The following is a 17,320-nucleotide window of genomic DNA, read 5'->3' as shown; positions in this document are numbered from 1 at the left end:
ATGGGCAGTGAAAAGCAGCAGCAGATTGTACTGATTGGCTATAAAAGAGAGAAGTTCTCCAGTTCCTAGAACTTCTCTATTTTGTAGCCAATCAGTACGATCTGCTGCTACTTTTCACTGCCCATGAAATTTCACCTTTAGGGTGCGTTCCACTTATCGCTCGCAACGCTCGTGGAATCATTTCAATCCTTGTTGTTTGTCAAATGTTAAACAAGGACGAAATGATGCTCGCGAGCGTTGTGAGTTTGTGAGCGATAAGTGGAACCCAGCCGTAGTATTAGAGATGCTCCTAGGAACATTTCGCGTGCGACTTTCGGACGCTTGGCTGTTGGCTGTTGTTCGTGCCGTTCGGCCCGTTCGTGTTCGTGGTTCGTATTCATCGTTGTTCATCGTACTGTTTGTACTGTTGCAAAGCAATTGTCATGGCTTCGGAACGATACAGTTTTTCGTTAACAACCTTTAGGTAAATACAGTTACAATAACGCAGTAATTGCGTACGAAACAATGTGTTTTAAGCTAATATTCTGTGTTTGCGGTGAGAGATAGATCTCATTGAAAACCAGATTGAACATAACCTATCCTAACCTCTAAATCGAGCCTACACTCAGCACATTCTTTAATTATTGTGAATGAAAATTTTTGGTTTAATTAACAGCGTTTTATTCATATTGGCGATTTGTTGACAAATGCATAAATAATCACTTTGTTCGAGTGTACTAAGATTTGAAAATGCTAAACTTAACGTATGACAGGATGACTTGTCAAAATCTCTGGAGTATATGTGTCAAATCTAAAAGTACAAGATTATGTCGTAACATTTATAATTATTTGTATATCATGTAATTCATACGATCAATGATACTGTTTTTTACAGTCCATCGGGCAAATTAGTGCAAATAGAATATGCCTTGGCCGCGGTAGCCGCCGGTGCGCCGAGCGTCGGCATCAAGGCGTTAAACGGCGTCGTTCTTGCTACGGAAAACAAGCATAAGTCCATCCTCTACGACGAACATAGCGTTAGCAAGGTCGAAATGATCACGAAGCACATCGGCATGGTCTACAGTGGCATGGGCCCAGATTACCGATTACTAGTGAAGCAAGCACGGAAAATGGCACAACAGTATCTCCTGGTGTATCGAGAACCTATCCCGACCGCGCAACTCGTGCAACGCGTTGCGATGGTCATGCAAGAGTACACGCAATCTGGGTGAGCTATTAGTCCTTGACCATTTGTATTTTTACTCAAATTTTGAATTAAAAATTATATATTTTTAAATTTTAAATACGGAAAAAGTTATCTAACCGAATGTAAATGTACAGTTTCTGATTGTAGTAAGAGGTAATCACACACACACACACACACAAGTAAGCGATAGTATTAAATTGTTGTCATTGCTAATTTGTAGAGGTGTTAGACCCTTTGGAGTGTCTCTTCTGATCTGCGGTTGGGACAATGACAGGCCCTATTTGTTCCAATGTGATCCATCTGGCACATATTTCGCATGGAAGGCAACCGCAATGGGTAAAAATTTCATTAATGGCAAAACGTTCCTCGAAAAGAGGTACAGTGAGGATCTGGAATTGGACGATGCCGTTCACACTGCCATCCTGACGCTAAAGGAAGGCTTCGAGGGACAGATGACTGCGGATAATATTGAAGTTGGCATTTGTGACGCGAACGGATTCAGAAAATTGGATCCATCCAACGTTAAGGATTATCTCGCGAATATTCCTTAAGCGTGAATTTATGAAAATTCCCTTCTTTTTAATATATTCCCAGAGTAAGACGTTCATAATCATTAAAAAAATTTCAATCAGGTTCTTGCAATAAATGTCCTATCCAAAATAAAACAATTGTACTTTCTTTCGTAAAAATCAAAATTGTGTTAAATTATAGCCAACTTTGGGGAATGAATCGTGATAGTATGATGTTATGGAGAGGAGTATGGATGTAAGGTGATGGTGGATGCGATGAGATATGTTCTTAAAAATACCATCCGCGACTCTGCGAGTTGGATGGTGACTCCGTGAGTATGTGCTCACGACTCTTGGTGGTAGCATCGATCGGCCGATGAGGGCAATAAGTATTTTTGCTGAATTTGTTTTTAAACTTAGTCGGCGTGGCCAGGCACTCGCGAGAAAACGCATTTGCCCGCTCGTGGCTAATTAGTGTGATACTGAGCTGCTATTTTAGAAGCACACGCGGCCACCACACCATATATTTAGTAAGATATATCTTATTCAGTAAGACATATTATATTTATACAGAGTAAGCCAAAAGTTTAGGTACAGTCGAATATGTCGTAAATAATGCATTTTAGAAAAAAATGTTTTAGACAAAAGTTGTAGGGTTTAAAAAGATATATTTACTGATTTTACTAGTTTGATCTTAAGTGGCGTACAAGGTCAAGTTAGGGTCACTTTGAATTTTTTAAATTAGACCCTCTATTTTTAATTGCATATTCTTGTAGCTTTTATCGAGACATTTTCAAAACTACAATAAAGCTCACTTTCGTTAAGAATTTCCTGAGATGTTTTAAATTTTGTCATGATATTTTAAATATAAAATATGAAATATCTCGTGAAGTATTCACGTTTCAATGACTTTACCTTGATACTTTTGTACGTAGAATAATGAAAGGAATCGATTGTTGTAAAAAAGAAAAAAAAATTTTAAAAATTCTATTGCGTTTTGTAGACGCGTTAAATTTTGCAAAATTGCAAATATAAAAATTAATATTATTATTCGCTTCCTTTCATTATTCTACGTATAAAAGTCTCAAGGTAAAGTCATCGAAAAGTGAATACTTTACGAGATATTTCATAACTATATTAAAAACATCATGAATTTAAAATATCTCAGGAAATTCTTAACGAAAGTGAGCTTTATTATAGTGTTTCGACAATGTCTCGACAAAGGCTACAATAATATACAATTAATAGGAGGTCCAATTAAAAAAATTTAAAGTGACTCTAAACCCTAACTTGACCTTAAGGACGCCACTTAAGATCAAACTGATAAGATCAGTAAATAGATCTTTTTGAACCCTACAACATTTAAAACATCTAAAACATTTTTTTCTAAAATGCATTGTTTACGAGATATTCGACTGTACTTAGACTTTTGACCCACCCTGTATATACATATTTCAGTACATGTGTATATACAGGGTGTCCTAAAATTGAACCGAAAAACTTTGTGTAGTTATAAAGGACACTATAACAAGTATTTATTATCAATGAACTCAAGTCCACAAATAAACCGTTTTGATTTTTGAATTGAAGTACTTACAACAGTTATTCAAAGTGGTGACCATTTATTTCCATACTGAAATTGCAACGTCGATTTATGAATTCACGAACCCTGAAAATAATGTACTTCAACTAGCTAGATATAAATTAGTCTTTGATTCACTCTAGTGCCAAAATAGGTCATTTGCGGACATGAGTTTATTGACAAAAAATGCTTGTTCTAGCGTTCTTTATAAATACCCTATACTATAAGTTTGTCAGTCCAGTTTTAGGACACCCTGTATATCTAAGAAATTTTATTTTTGAAGATTAGTAGGAGATGCTTTTAAAGATTGAAAACTTGATTCATCAATAACTGCTTTTCAACAAAATTTAATACATATACATATACACAGTTTATATTGTCTTTTACCGTTGTCTAATGCTTAGTTTCTCTGGGCTTTTTAATAAGTTTTGTTTCTACAAGCTCGAGCTCATTAGTCTTAAGGCCTGTGTCCACGATGCTAGAACTTGGTCCAAGTTCTCAAATAGAAGTAGTTGTACTTTGATGACTCTAGATAGCGTTATAGTATAATCCTCTTTTTTCGATTTATTTAAAATTTATGAAAGTTATATACATTTCCGTTGTCCAACGTCACATTGACCATCATTGATTAGCTATTTATAAAGTAATAATGTTGGCAAAAAGGAATTCAATCCGTATGAATCTAGTAACTAGTACGAAAAAATGGGACGTGCCGCATTTTTTCATTCGAGCTTTCTATTCGAGTTTTTCAACGGACTTTCCCTTGGTTCGAGAACTTGGACCAAGTTGACTTATAAAATGTGAATGGGATAAGAATCGGGGGATCGAAGATTGAAGTATATGTGGGACGAGAATCGGGATTTGCCAACTAGAGTCAACTGCTCTTGCACGAAATCACGCGTCACCGTGTGAAATATAATAATATAATTATTAAAATTCATGCATAAATTCACGTGGAAAAATATTATTAGGCACAAAAGATGCAGCCCGACCGTATATTGGCACATTTTTTATTTACTTGAATTCTACTTATCATCACCATCATTAACGGCATTACAACTTAATTTGAGTCTTAGTTCTTGGAGAAAAACGAATCGCTCATTTGTTACAACAATGACATAACTCACAAATTGTCATTTTTGAACTCTTTGCAAGAGAAGGGTGAAAATTCAATACACTGAATGGGGAGCTAATATATAATTAGATATTTTTGTTCCTTTACAATCAGTTCTTGTACCAAAATCGCATTTAAAAGTATAATATTAAAAATTTTAATGATTCAAAACATTCAAACTTATTTTTTGGAAAATTTTGTTTTCTGAGTTATGTCATTGTTGTAGCAAATGAGCGAAAACTACGATAGGGAACATTCAGCACTCTTTATGTGTCTATCAGATTTATGAAGATCAAAAATAGACTATTTGCATACGTTACGCATTGATTTTTTATTTATATTTTGTATTCTCACACCTCGTTTCTACGTGTTACAGTTTTAAATATATTTTGGAGGATTTTTAACGCAAATATAAGTGTAAATAAGTTTGGAATTCTATTTTTCTCCAGCATGTCTCGGCATTTTAACATTTTCGATATTGGAAAATGTACGGTCTCGACTGTATGTCTAGTATCTATAAAATCATTTCAAATTTGATTTTTGAGCGCAATTACTGCGCCGATTGGTTCGCTGCTTTGACCAATAAATATCGAATCGCGAATCAGCTACCGAACGCGCCGCAACAGATCGCGAAGTCGCATTCAAACTGTCCCGTTTTTCACGATTATAACTATGTAAAATAAATGAATCTCGTTCCCGAAAGATTATCGGATGCGTCTCTCACAAAATATACCCAACGTGGATGTTGTGCACAATCGCGATTATACGCCAAGATCGTTATTTCGGTATCGCGATGACTCGCTTCTGCTCTGCGCCCGGAATCAACTAAGATATTCGCCATGTGTTTTAATCCAAGTGCATCGATAATGCAACGAGTCCGCGATTGTTATCAGGTATGTATATACATGCGCGTCGTTATTCTACAATTAAGTAAAAACATCTTGAATATTCATATCTTTTTTGCGTCGAGTACAACTACCGCGTTCGGTTCACGTTACGTCAACGGTATCGATACTTGAAGAATCATGATATCGCTATTCGATAAATTCCGCGACGCAAGTCGCGGTCGCAACGCCCGCGGAGAGTTACATTCGAATTGCTCCTGGTGGTTTCTATCGCGATTGTCATCTCATCGCGAATGTCTCGCGCGGCATCTCATCGCATTTGTCATCGCACGCGTTGGTCAATCGTGCGCAACTAAGATACTAATCCCTCCGAAGATGGACCGAGAAGCGAGAAATCGCCAACGAGGATGCCAGCCCCATAAATACGCATCCACGTTATTCCGCAATTATAACTCCGCTTCACATTCGTTCTTTTTTTATATTTAGAAATATAATATGTGGTACGAGTAAGTATCAAGTATTTTGGCGTATATACTATATATACAGAGTTTTTATACTTTTTATATCAATCGTAATTCGACGTTCGCATTCCTGTGGCTGCCCTCACTATACGCTACGGGAAAACAACGACGTTCACGTCACTGTTGGTAATTAGCGACACGCGGGCCGTCCGGTTACTGATCGCGGCCGGCCGAGACCGCCACGCGGCGAGAGGCGAGGGCGAGGAGACGTGTGGAGACGGTGACGGGGTGGCTTGTAATAGGGAATTTGCGTGATTTTTTTTAAAAATTGCATTAAATAATTTGTATGTTTTTTTAATTGTCTTTTTTTAACGCAAAATAACCGAGAAAATAAATAATAAAATATTGCATTATTTGAAATGCCGAAAACGGTCCGGAAACGACCGAGTCTTCCCGAACGCCGTGTGACGTCACACCGCAGTAAAGTAATACTTTTAACCATTGAAACAATCATTTATTTTAAAAAATGAGTAAAGCAAAGACACACACATAAAGCGTGTTTTGTACCTTTATGTAAAAGTACTGTTATTAAAACACCAGGTAAACTGTTTTTTATGTACCTCAAGATAAAAACGTGAGAATACAAATAGAATCTTCCGTTTGACGCTGACATAACCTATAACTCGCTGAGATAGAAAGAGAAGGGAGTATACTCGTGTGCACTCGGGTGACGTTTCCAAACGCAGCCTAGCAGACGGAGAGTTGAGACTATTGCAATGTGACGTCATGCACTTGTCAGCCAATCAAAATCGTTTTCTCACAGCACAGAAAATTTCAAATATTATAAAAATTTAATTTAATTTTTGAATACCTATTTATTGATTAAAATTTAAAATTTTGTTGTAAATAAATTTATAATAATGTATATTTAAATTACAAACAAAAAAAAATGTAATATTTTTTTTCATGCAAATTCCCTAACGGAGTAGCGGCGGAGTAAGCGGCAAGCGGCAAGCGGCTCGCTGCGGCGCGCGCGCGCGTATCGATCGCTCGGCCGGCCAGTGGCAGCGGCATAAGCATAATCAGACGAGGCGCGACGTCGCAAGTCGCGAGGAGCGAGGATGCCGCTGCCGCCGCTTCCGCGCGGCTTTTGCAGTTGGTGCGCGGCTGGCTGGCCTACCGGCAGTACCGGCTCGTCTCCACTCACGTCGCTACGAACCTGATTCACCCCCCCGCCGTCAGGCCGTCAGACAGGCTACCACACAGGACAGGCTACTCAGACTCAGGCTACTATGTCGCCGCCACCGCCGCTCCTCTCGTAGTGATCGTTTAGCTGTCATCTGTCGTCGCGGGGCCAGTCTCTACTCTCGACGGGCAGCTCGCGGCTCGCGCCCGCCTCGGGAACGGATTCGCGCCTCCTGCTCCTTCCCATCATCCTTCCATCCCCCGAGAGACGAATGTCCGCAGGTAAGGCGATCATCCCCCGTCGCTTTTCAGCCGTAGGCTCTCGTTTCGTTCCACCGCCACCGCGTTTTCGACGCGCGAAGCGCGTCTCGCGGGACTCACGCGCGCGAGAAAGAGAAGAGAGAGAGAAAAGAGAGACGAAATGTCGAGACTGTCGAGAGGCTGTAATTGAAACGAACAGGTTCGATCGTCGCTGCGCGCGACGTTTATAACCTGTCGCGAGCACATTGGCAGTCAATCGCCATCGACTTGCCAATTATACGCGACGACAAGCCTATGCCCAGCGACAAAATTCCGAATTTGCTAATTTGGTTTGGTTTACTTATTGACCGTTTGGCCGCCGGAGACAAAGTCGCGGTAATACGTCAATCGTTTTTATCACCTTCACTTCTCTTCGTTTTCCTTGGTGTTTTGTAATAACGGCTAAACTGAGACCTATATATTTTTATTTTGTGTAGGTGTATATATCAATAATACATTCGTGCATTTATTTTTTGCAGCGTACATTTTGTTACATGTTTAAATTATTTTTCCCGCAAAGAACATGATATTCCCGTAATTTAATCAAATGAAAGATATTAACGTTTCCACACGCCTACACACACACACACACACACACAACAACAACAACAACAACAATAACGCGAGTTAATTAATGAAATTAACGACTTCTGCCTTTTTCAGTTCAAATCCACAGACAAAAAAATTAGCTAATTTTGGGCTAATCTATTTATTACGATTTCAAGTAATAAATAAATTACCTACGCCACACATAATTCTTAGTTAATAAATAATTCAAAGAGCGATCATTATTTCTCGATCGAAATGAAACATTGGTCATGAACGGATTTGTTACAAGCGCTCGCGTACGCATGCACCTGTACACGCGCACATACACCCATATCCACATTCACCGCCGCGACGCGAAAGGATGATTTGTTTATGCGCGCGATCTCATCTTACTGTTTCAAATTTCGATGATTCTCAGTGCTGAGATGTCCTACGTGTACGATACCGATACCGATACCCATACCGGCATTGACACCGACACCGACACCGACACCGACACCGACACTGACACCGACACCGACGCTGATACCGATACGACGGCTTTACGCGCGCAAATCGCGCGGCGGCGCGCAGCAGCGCCGATCGATGCGGCCCAATTCTGAGCGTGCCATAAATTTCGATCGCCGATACTATCCGAAATGTCTGACGCGGCACGACCGACGACTCTTCGTTTCAGACCCGGTATGCCAGAACCGCCGTGCGCGATCAGCGACGACGATCTTTAAGTCCGAACGCGAGAAGTTACCGGGGGAGCCTAACGCTCGGTGGTCCGAAAATCCACGATTTTGCTCCAAGGATGTAGATTTTTCGGAAAAATCATTAATCTCACTTTGTCGAAATAGCAGAGGGAATGTCAAAGGCCGGTACGTCTCAAAATATACAGAAATCAGATTCTACATTTAACGAGGAAATCTGTTTTTAACATTTTATTTTAATTACACGCGTGGAAGACGTCTTTCTTTTCTCTGGGAAGAGTTGATAAATGATAAAAATGGTTAAACATTGAATTTGTTTTAATATAATCATTGTATCACAGACTATTTTCTAATCTAATTATAATTATTTTACATAATGTATTTTCATTATTTATTAGGATCTGTACCTTTTACATCTTTAATACTGGATTTAATCGTTTATAGTACAACTTGTAATTCTTGTGCTTTTTCATTTTTTTCATTTTCCAATGCTAATGTATACATTTATATGAGTATGAATTTTTACAGGCAGATAATACCGATTTATATTCGACAGCGAGTTTGGAGGAAAAAAGTGGAGCAAGTTCATAATTTACGACGCCCACTTTGAATATGAAGATATATCTAAAGGAAATTTTACAAATTATGGACTTATTCTACTCTTACTCCGACTCCTTTCATTCTTCTTCTTATACCCTTCCGCTGGAAGTAACTTCTACTGAAAGTCTCGAACAGTCATTTACAACCACTCTTGGCTATTATAATCAATTCACTTCAAACTAACGTTAGATATATTTCAAACAATTTCTAAGGAAATCTCAAAGCGCTCAAAGCGAAACTTTATTCCGCGAAGTAAGTCTTCGTTCGCACCGGTTCGGTTTATCAGCCTTTTCGGCTTTATCGACTTATATCGGTCTTACATTATCTTTATTATGACTGAGTTTTCTCGCTCGTGCAAATCGGCGCGCGGAAGAGATGATTTTGCGACTAAAAGAATATCCCTTCTAGATCCCTCCTATCTCTATCCCGCTCATCCGGCATGCCATTGTCGAAGAATGGTGGATTTTAATATAACGCATCCACGAACGCAAACGCATCTTCACGATGACGAGTTTTTCATTTAGTGCTACTTGTCGAAGTGGGATCTCCGGGGACAATCACGAGCAATGTCGGGAGAGGACTGAGAGAAAGAGAGAGAGAGAGAGAGAGAAAGGGGGGGAGGAGGATCGAAGAAAAGCTGGGCACAGGACGCTTTCTGTCTGCGCGCTTTGCAATTTTAATGTCGAGCGACGATTTTTTGTTCCCCTTCTATCCCTATGTTCGAATCGAGTTCGAAGTGTTCAAACATCGGATTTACGTGTCGCGCTATTACGGAAATCCGCGAATGTCGATATCGCTTATTAAAAATTCTGAGAAGCATCGCGGGAGCTTGTCCTAATCCTCGTTTTCCCTGAAGACGCGGTAAACACTTTTTTACGCCATCCAAAATCGATCCCTTAAAATATGCCAAACGATTTTCATCCAGGAACTGAAGCACGGAGAGGGGTAATCAAATATTTATATTATATGGACACACAAAGTGTTACACGACATATTGTACAAAAACTAAAGGAGAATGTTTTTAATATAAATTGAAGTAGAAAATGTTTTATAAGTGGTCCAATTTCAAATAGTTTTCCATCTACAAGTGTTTAAAGATTATAAATAATGGCACAATTTTTTGGAACATTTTTTTCTCGATTTTTTTTTATTTAAAATGGAAAATAAAAGAAAACAAAAATCGCAATAAATTGTTCAAATTAATACGGTATGGTGTGATCTAAAATGAATTGAGTAGTCGCATGAAAACCATGATTATTGCTTACTTCTTCACACACACACACACACACACACACACACACACACCACACACACACACACACACACACACACACACACACACACACACACACACACACACACACACACACACACACACACACACACACACACACACACACACACACACACACACACACACACCAACACACACACACCACACACGCACGCACGCACGCACGCACGCACGCACGCGCGCGCGTGCGCACACACACACACACACACACACACACACACACACACTCACACACACACACACACACGGCATGCACGCTCGCACACGCACGCACGCACACGCACACGCGCACACGCACACACACACACACACACACACACACACACACACACACACACACACACACACACACACACACACACACACACACACACACACACGCGCGCGCGCGCGCGCGCGCGCCATTAGTATGCTGTATTAATTCAGCTTGAGTATTAATCTTTTCTATATCAATTTCTTTACCTGGCCTATATACAGATACATATCAAAAGATGTGAGATTTTATGATCTCGGGGGCCAAGCAAGATTGATAATCATTTGTGAACAAAATAAATAATCATTTTGAATTAGACTTATATTTAATATTTATTGTACATTTTTTCTGATTTATATTAGAAACATGCTTCTTTAGTTTGTACAGTATGTTATGTAACGTCCCCAATAGTTATATAAATAAAATACCTATTTAGAAAAAAAATAAAATAACTGATACGAATCGCATAAAATATCAAAAATGGACTTGTGTTGCATTTCACGATTTTAATGCAGTATAAATGTTAAGCTGTCATTTACCGTTGCTCGAATATGACGAATGATGTGCGGTGTGCGTTTATGATGCTAAAAAAAATCGCGTCTGTCTAATATTGTACGTACGCTCGAGTAAAATTACAGCACATGCTTGCCTCTGTCTTCCTTGCTTTTATCATTCTTTTTTTTTTCTTTTATTTTAGCCTACCATTTGGCCCTTTATGTAGTCTTTATATGCGCGCGTTACGCGAGGCCGAAATTACAGGAGGGCTAATTACATGCTGGTCATGCGATTCGCGTACTCGGGGAATGCGTCGACGACGATTAAAAGGCTAAAGGAGCGTGTCGCCGGGTCGTTTTGATGACCGACCTAGCCTACGCAAATGCCTCGGACCGACGCTGGTGACGCTCATATTTGCAAGTCTTTGCGAAATGTTTTCATATTCTCGCATTTATTAAATCGGTCAGTTCGAAAAGGAATACGAGATATTTTTACGAAGTTTAAGTAAAGAATTTTATTGTGAAAATGAATGATATAATATGTTAGACTAGTAGATAGTTTCTCATCCACGCTAAGAGATTTTATATTATAATATTATCAATAAAGATAGGATTTCTATGCAGCTGAGAATTTCCCATTCTTCTACTGCATTGTAATAATCTGTGGAAAGAGGAAAGCATATATACTATACAGTAATAAATAGTAGCTGCAATTTTTCTTTCTTAGAAAGAAGTTTACCTTTAACAATTTATGCCTTTCCTGAAACAATTGATTCAATCATATATGTATATATATATATATATATATCAAGTATCTATATAATATCTTGAAACCAACTGACATTTTCACAGTTATGCGATTCGTGTTACTCGGGAAATGCGTCGGCAACAATGAAATAAAGTAGCTAAAATAGCATGTCGCTGGGTTGTTTTGATGACCGACCTACCCTATACGAATATTTCGAACCAATATTTATATTTGCAACTCTTTGCGAAATATTCTCACCCTGTCAACATCAGTTAAATCGCTTAATTTAAGAAGATACAAGAAAATTCTTTTACGAAATTAAGGTAAAATGTTTTAGAGGAAGTTCGGGTATTTTGAACCACCCTAAGCCTTTTTCAATATAACTTGAAAACTATTAAAGATAGCTGAACTTTGTTTACGGATTGAGTTGTAATGCCAAATGTTTGTTACAACGTGTTCCTAACCAATTTTGTTTATTTATAGTGAGTTTAATGATATAACAAAATTTTCGAAGGTAGATTTTTGTCGGGTAATTTAAACCATGTCGGGCAAGGTAAACCACTTTATTAATCTTGCAAACAAATAATTTTTATCGTGTTTTGAGGCGTTAATAATAAGTGTTTAAGGTGTTAATAATAAAATAGTCTATAACAATAATTATATTATACATTTATTTTATTGTAATTTATTATAATTTTTACCAGCTTCTCCATCATGAAATTGATTTTTTAGCTTATTTCGAATAGCGAGTTGATAGGTCATGGATCTCAAACGTAGAATTTTGCTTCCACTATCTCGACTTATCCGACATCACTATTTTTACCTTTTATCGTATAAAATAGAAATGTAAACCATATAACACTTGCTAAATATACCACACTATACTCCGTTCAACGAGAGATTGAGAGTAGATCGGACGAAAACTCGTCCGTCTCGCGCAGGTTTTTCCCTACGGAAGGCCTAGAAAGCCCCCCTCCACACTGCCGTGTCGTATACGAGCGCGCTACGCTCTCCCCTCTTTGCCCGCCTATGCGCAGAACCACTCTCAATCTCTCGTTGAACGGAGTATAAACTTCTATCTTAGTTTTACATGCAACAAAAAGCAATTAAGAATCTGTTAAGATAGATTAACTGCGAAATAAAAGTTTATGTAGGTATGCGGTATATGCCAAATTTTCAATTTTAATTTGTTATTTAACGACACGTTGTGTCACGCTGCCGCTTTGTACGTTATGTTATGGGACCGGCAGCTTATTCTAATTCTACTGCTGTCCGCTAAATTAATATTCTGTAGATAACGTGGTGGTTCTATTGATAAGAGTATTTCACCTTATCCGAATTTCCTCTATTATCAAAATTAAAAACATTAGAATAGCTTTATAGCTTATTATACACGCAAAAAGATTTTAAATTATGTTAATTACGCTAAAAGACAGGATTTCTATTTAGCTTCGAATTTTTCATTCTTCCATTGCGTTGTAAAAAGGAGAAAGGATATAGTAACAAATAATAGCTACAACTTTCCTTTAGCTTTTATAAAGAATATATATGTATAAAGTTTAACTTGACGTCTTTTCTGAAACAATCGATTCAATCATATATGTAAGTAAATAATATCTTGAGACCATTGACATTTCTGCGGAAATCTGTCGCGAATGCAGTCTCCGATTACTCACACCGTGAATTTCTGTATACTGTTCGTTTTTATTCGTAACTCGTGAAAGTTTTTTGATCGACTACGCGAGGAACATCTTTGCGTCCATCGCATCCGTCCTCAAACTCCTCCTATCTCTAGTTCTAATCATCCGAACGTCACAAAAAGCGCAGTCACGGAAAATGATCCGTCGTTTCCACCGTTCTCGACCACAACGGCAAAAAGAGCCGCACGTGGAACAAGCAATTTATTGCAGGACGGGATCGCGACGTTTACTTTCAGTCATTAGTTATCACTCATGTTTCGCTTTATCTCCAAATCTACGAAGCGTCGACCCGTGAATTCGTCAGAGTTGATAAGAGAGAACGATAAGGCATGACAAGAGTCGTGCAAATGAGATATTCAAAGGCGTTGATCGCGAAACCGTAAATATTTCTTTTCACGTAGACTCAACCATTTTCACAGTTCTTCTACGATTCTTCATAAAAAAATCTGAAAAAATAAATCGAATTAAGCATAACGAAGTGATCTTTATACGGAGAGGTTATATTTAAAGAATTTTCATTCCATATATATATTCGAAATTTCGCGTTTGATACGCTCGCGCAGATACACCGACGACAATGTTACATACGCGCGGAATATCTCTTTGTCTCTCTTCGATGAGAGATGGCGTTCGGTCGAGCGATCAAAGCTTTCCAGAGGCCTAACGAGCCTCGGATGACGTCGATCGCTTCTGTTTTCCGTCGTCGTCGCAAGCTTCGATGAGCAGCTTTTTCCATCCCGCTGTGGGCAGATCGCGCAAAAGCTCGGTTTTCCCTTTTATAGGTATAGGAAAGAGAGAGAAAGAGAGTCCTCCCTCTTCGGGTTCGGTCCACCGTGACACGGATAAAATTAGATCGACGACACTGCCGATCCTATCTATTCATCTCTCTCTCTCTCTCTCTCTCTCTCTCTCTCTCTCTCTCTCTCTCTTTTTCCACTTGTCATTTTTCTAGCCCTATCTTCCTTTTTTTTTACGCTATCAGGCAATTTGGCGAAGCGCGCGCGACGACTAAGGCTTTCGTGACATTTTTTTAATCAAACTTACGAAACTAAATTATGGTATCCTACATGTTGAAGGAAATTGAATATTTTCACACCGATCGATATTTCTTTCTTTTATACTGTCGTTTATTATGTCAGGAATGTCAGGATTGAATATCACAAATAAGGAAAGAAAAATCGCTCTGCGTATCAGTTTTACTCAATTCCATAGGTACTTTTCTCGCAGGCGAATCGTGCGCTTTGAACTATCGAAATTAGAACCATTTATATTGATACAATGGAACAATACATTTATGATAAAAACGCTACATCCTACATCATGTGATCATTATGATTTATTATATTTAGGAATGGTGCGGTTATCAGAAAAAAGTCACGTAGTTTTGCGATATGTATTCATTTGTTACGCAATCTAATCTAAAACGAGATGAGAATCTGTTTGCTATTCTTAGAGGTACAAACTAATTCGTAGTGACGTACTGGGTTTCTTAAGGACACTAACTTTAACTTGTAGCTAACTAAAGAGTTGTAGATATATACACGCGTCTTTAGCTCTGCCGTCTTTAGCTCTGCCAAGTAATTCGTTTAGATTTTCCCGTTTGGACGCTATATCTATCTTGGGTCCACACTCCACACGCGCGTCATTGTCGCGTCGTGGTGTCGGTGACGTTGTTGGAAACATAACTCCGTCCAAGAATACAATAAGCGGCCAGCATTGTGGAATGTAATTAAGCTAGCGTCGCTGATGGAAGACAGCTAATGTCAAATTACAAGGAGCGTTAATGGCCACCACTTTCTCTCTTCCTCTCTCCTCTCTCTCTCTCTCCCCCCCTCTCTCTCTCTCTCTCTCTTTCTTTCTCTGTCCCTCTCACTCACTCACTATCTTGCGCTTCCTCGTCGCTTGTCGCTCTTGTGTCAAACGATTTACCTGCCACCATTCAATCTTGCTATGACCTAGGCTTCGGCTGACTTATTACCTTATTGATGAATATATGAGTGCAGTATATTAAAGGAAGAGAAATTGAAGCCAAAGATGATTAAGTGCGTTAATTTGTTACTCGATGAAAATTCCCGTTGCGCCATTTTAACCAGCGATTATCCCGCAAGTCCGTTATTGAATTACAGAGCGTGTGGCGCGTGCTGTCAGAAGAGCGCGATCGATTTTTCGCTACATACTGATGGCGGCGGGAAGTCCGCGTGCCGGTAAACTGCTCCGCGGTTCTAAATTATAGTAGTTTCGGGTCGAAAGTTCGGTCTGAACGCCGAGCCCCGTTCGCGGACAATGCGTTCTCGATGCTCACATATAAAGGTGTGTGGGAATCCACACGGCCGGTGAATTTCGCCGTATACGCGCCGGCTATTGCCAAAGTTTTGAGATATAGGAATACTTGTTTTTACAAAAGCGAGGCGCAATCACGTTAAAAGCAAGAGCAAAATCCAGCGTCGTTTAAGCACGTCGGTCATGAATAATCTCAGATGGCACATGTGACTGTCTGAAAGTATATGACGTATATCCTGTTACTTTAGTCTCTCGATTCTGAAAATATAAACGATAGTTATTCACTACTAACGGATACATTTTAGATGTTATACTATTTCAGAATTGACGGTGAATATACATGTTATAGATTAGCGTCTGAAAGTAATGTTAAATATTATAGTCAAACATTTTCGCCGAGAGAGTCTTAGATCATTAATCTCAAATTTCCTACATTTTAACATTTTACTCATAAGATCAATTAGGATTAGACTTTAACGAAATTTCTAACGAATTATGGTCCCATGAGAGATTCACACTTCTTAATTCTAAAAACTCTTGATTCTCAATAAATTATAAATCGAGAGCTATATATTAATGCCACTTTCATTGGTAAAAACAGACTTTGGATATCACGAATAATAATGCTATGTGCTCTCTCACGGTTCTGGGACGTTATATATTGCACTCCGTTATTCGGCACGTTGCTGCATCATACGGCACATCAGTGCATTATCTCGTTTCCACACCAAGTATGGTATAGTCGCGTAGAAGCGATTAGTTTTGCTACTTTATCGTTTAGAAAACCGCGTACAATGATGCGACGCGGACGGGGCGAAAGGTCGGCGATGCTAAAGCCAAACCCTTTAGTAACTCGAGCTGTCGTTAGAACCATCTGCCATGATGCCACTTGCGCACCTCGTTTCCTTGGCGACAAGGCTTGTCGCCTATAAATGTAGCAAAACGGCCGAATATCAAACATATGGGTTACGTCTCGTCCTCTTCGCGTTTTGGTACCTATACTCGCTGACAGGTTTATCGATACTTAATAAACAAATAAACGTAGATTAAATTTAAAACGTGTTGCCTCGTTGATTTTATTCCGACTCGTTACCTCGTTAGATATTTATTTTGTTTTTTTTTAAGGCAAAATAACAAGTTGATGCTGGAATAATCGATGTTATATATGTCGGTATTTTATTTAAATAAATGGGATTTAACTTGTGTTTAAAATATTTCAAAATATTAAAATTTATCTTCTGTCAAACTTAAATAATCAACATCTTCAGTTCGATCGGAAATGTAATTTACTGTCGCGCCGCGCTGATTGACACGCTCACTTTCGACAGGACAGATTTTTCTTCTCCATCAAGTTAGCCGTAAAGTATCTGTTACAATTTTACGGAAGCTTTCTGTTCTCGGATTGCCAGGATAAGGAAGAAGATTCAATTGGCGGGAAACAATTTGCAGGCGGACTCGATCGTGAGTCGTGACATATTCGTCCGATCGTCCCCTATGGGACCTCTCGAGTCTGACCCTCGTAATT

At 38.9% G+C, this 17,320-nt stretch overlaps 2 protein-coding genes across 3 annotated transcripts in view; both read left to right on the top strand.

Moving 5' to 3' along the window:
* The first annotated feature begins 302 nt into the window (after window positions 1–302).
* Prosalpha2 (proteasome alpha2 subunit) lies at window positions 303–1,854 on the top strand. The gene is made up of 3 exons (XM_077426002.1): window positions 303–463; window positions 875–1,207; window positions 1,407–1,854. Exons 1-3 carry the CDS (start codon window positions 423–425, stop codon window positions 1,735–1,737), a joined length of 705 nt encoding a protein of 234 aa, XP_077282128.1. The 5' UTR covers window positions 303–422; the 3' UTR covers window positions 1,738–1,854.
* Window positions 1,855–6,790: 4,936 nt separating this feature from the next.
* The window catches only part of Msi (RNA-binding protein musashi), a 114,236-nt gene continuing 103,706 nt past the window's right edge, over window positions 6,791–17,320 (top strand). For both annotated transcript variants that reach the window (XM_077426065.1, XM_077426062.1), the window contains exon 1: window positions 6,791–7,164. The gene's annotated coding sequence lies outside the window, so the exon portion shown is untranslated. The remainder of the gene's footprint in view (window positions 7,165–17,320) is intronic.

Source organism: Temnothorax americanus, unplaced genomic scaffold (assembly GCF_048541705.1).
Source record: "Temnothorax americanus isolate GAGA-0224 unplaced genomic scaffold, ASM4854170v1 Scaffold93, whole genome shotgun sequence".
Classification (NCBI taxonomy): domain Eukaryota; kingdom Metazoa; phylum Arthropoda; class Insecta; order Hymenoptera; family Formicidae; genus Temnothorax; species Temnothorax americanus.
This window is presented reverse-complemented; position numbering and strand designations above follow the sequence as displayed.

What these genes read in the sequence shown, in the direction of transcription:
- Prosalpha2 (XM_077426002.1), top strand. Translation starts at nt 423, where the DNA reads ATGGCTTCGGAACGATACAGTTTTTCGTTAACAACCTTTAG. An exon ending in TTTTCGTTAACAACCTTTAG is followed by an intron (nt 464 to 874) that starts GTAAATACAGTT and finishes TGTTTTTTACAG; the next exon opens with TCCATCGGGCAAATTAGTGC. An exon ending in CAAGAGTACACGCAATCTGG is followed by an intron (nt 1,208 to 1,406) that starts GTGAGCTATTAG and finishes GCTAATTTGTAG; the next exon opens with AGGTGTTAGACCCTTTGGAG.